We start from the raw sequence: 1725 nt of genomic DNA on the forward strand, positions 1-1725 counted from the left end.
TTTTTGAAAATATTCAGGTGCCATATTCAACCCAAAAGCTAATCTATTAAACTTGTAACATCCAAAAGGAGTTGAAAACGTACACAGCTCACTCGATTCATCATCTAATTTAACATGCCAAAACCCATTTTTTAAATCTAATACAGTGAAATAGCATTTGTTCGACAACTTTTCTTTTATTTCACTCGCTGTGGGTATTAGCACATCTTTAGGCCTCTTAATTACCTTATTTAAATCTCTCGGATCTAAACATATTCTTAATTTACCATCCGCTTTCTCAATAATTACCAAGTTGCTGACCCAGCCCTTAGGATTTTCTACTTTTGATATTATCCCGTTTTTTACCATCTTATCAAGAGTATGTTTTAATTTATCACGAACTGTATGGGGAATTCTCCTAGGTGGATTAGCAACTGGTGTACACTTTTTATCTATTTCAATAGTACACGTTTTTCTAAAAGTTCCATTACCTTCAAAAATATCAATATTTTCTGATATAAACTTATCTTTTATATTTAGATTTTGAAGCATGTGTATTCTTTTAATTTAATTAAATTCTCGGCATGTGCATAAACCTAACAGTGGCATTGTATCTTCTCTAACAATTACAAACTTTTGTTTTTTTGTTACATCTTTAATAGTACATAACAGTTCAGCTATTCCTAGCGGTTTTATCTTACCACCAAAACTTTCTAAAATTATACTAGCAGATTCTAATTTAACTTTTGACTTTTTAACTTTATTATATATTTTTAACGGTAAAACATTTACATCCGCTCCTGTGTCTAACTTGAATTTAACAATACTGTTATTTATTTGAATCATTTCAAACCATCTAGAATTAATATTACCAATTTCTACTTGATCAATACAAAATGAACTATCTTTTGACTCAGACTGTACATTAGTTTGCTCTGTAAGCTCCTTTATCTTTTTAACTTTACAACCAATCGCATAATGATTTAATTTACCGCACTTCTTGCATTTCTTTCCATACGCTGGACATTCTCGTGGACCATGGTTTGTTCCGCATCTCCTACAGTCAAATTTTGTTGCTGCGTCCTTGCCTTTGAATTTACTGGACTTCTGCTGTACCTTCTTGCGTATACTGTCTATTTCTGCTTTGTCTCCCTGTAGACTTTTTGCTTGGTCCTTGGATACTTCAGCAGCTCTGCAGTAGTCAATTGCTTTTTGCAAATTGAGATCTTCTACCCTCAGTAGCCTCTCCTGTAGCACCTTGTCTTTTATTCCCAGAACAATCCTATCTCGGACCATCCTGTCAGCCATTGTTCCAAATTCACATGTCTGACTGAGCTTCTTTATTTCTGCCAGAAAGCTATCAAATTTTTCACCTTCCTGTTGCATTCTACTGGAGAACTTGAAAGTTTCGTACACGATGTTCTTCTTGGGAACACAATACTCTTCGAAGCATTGCAATACCTTTGCCAAATTGTTCCTCTCTGCCTCTTGTAGATTGAACGTATTGTACAGCTCAATGCCATCTTCACCGACAATATTTAGTAGTATGGCAACTTTTATCTCATCCGGTTTTCTGATACTACCAGACGCCTTTAGGAAAATATCAAAACTCTGTTTAAATTTACGCCAGTTTTCGCTAATATTTCCACTTAGATCCAGACTTTTCGGCGGCTTGCCGTAATACTCAGTAGCTGTATCGGCGGTAGCCATAACCTTTATTTTTCAGTGAGAACTCGTACGGACTTT

At 34.9% G+C, this 1725-nt stretch overlaps 1 protein-coding gene across 1 annotated transcript; it reads right to left on the reverse strand.

The window, feature by feature from the left end:
• Positions 1–526: 526 nt before the first annotated feature.
• On the reverse strand, positions 527–1719 carry LOC112465838. The gene has a single exon (XM_025033592.1). The coding sequence runs from the start codon at positions 1687–1689 to the stop codon at positions 547–549; it is 1143 nt and encodes a 380-aa protein (XP_024889360.1). The 5' UTR covers positions 1690–1719; the 3' UTR covers positions 527–546.
• Between the last annotated feature and the right edge of the window lie 6 nt (positions 1720–1725).

The sequence above is a fragment of the Temnothorax curvispinosus genome, unplaced genomic scaffold, assembly GCF_003070985.1.
Source record: "Temnothorax curvispinosus isolate PA1 unplaced genomic scaffold, ASM307098v1 QBEX01015539.1, whole genome shotgun sequence".
In the NCBI taxonomy this organism is placed as follows: domain Eukaryota; kingdom Metazoa; phylum Arthropoda; class Insecta; order Hymenoptera; family Formicidae; genus Temnothorax; species Temnothorax curvispinosus.

Coding starts and splice junctions, on each gene's coding strand:
- LOC112465838 (XM_025033592.1), bottom strand. CDS start 1,689: ATGGCTACCGCCGATACAGCTACTGAGTATTACGGCAAGCCGCCGAAA.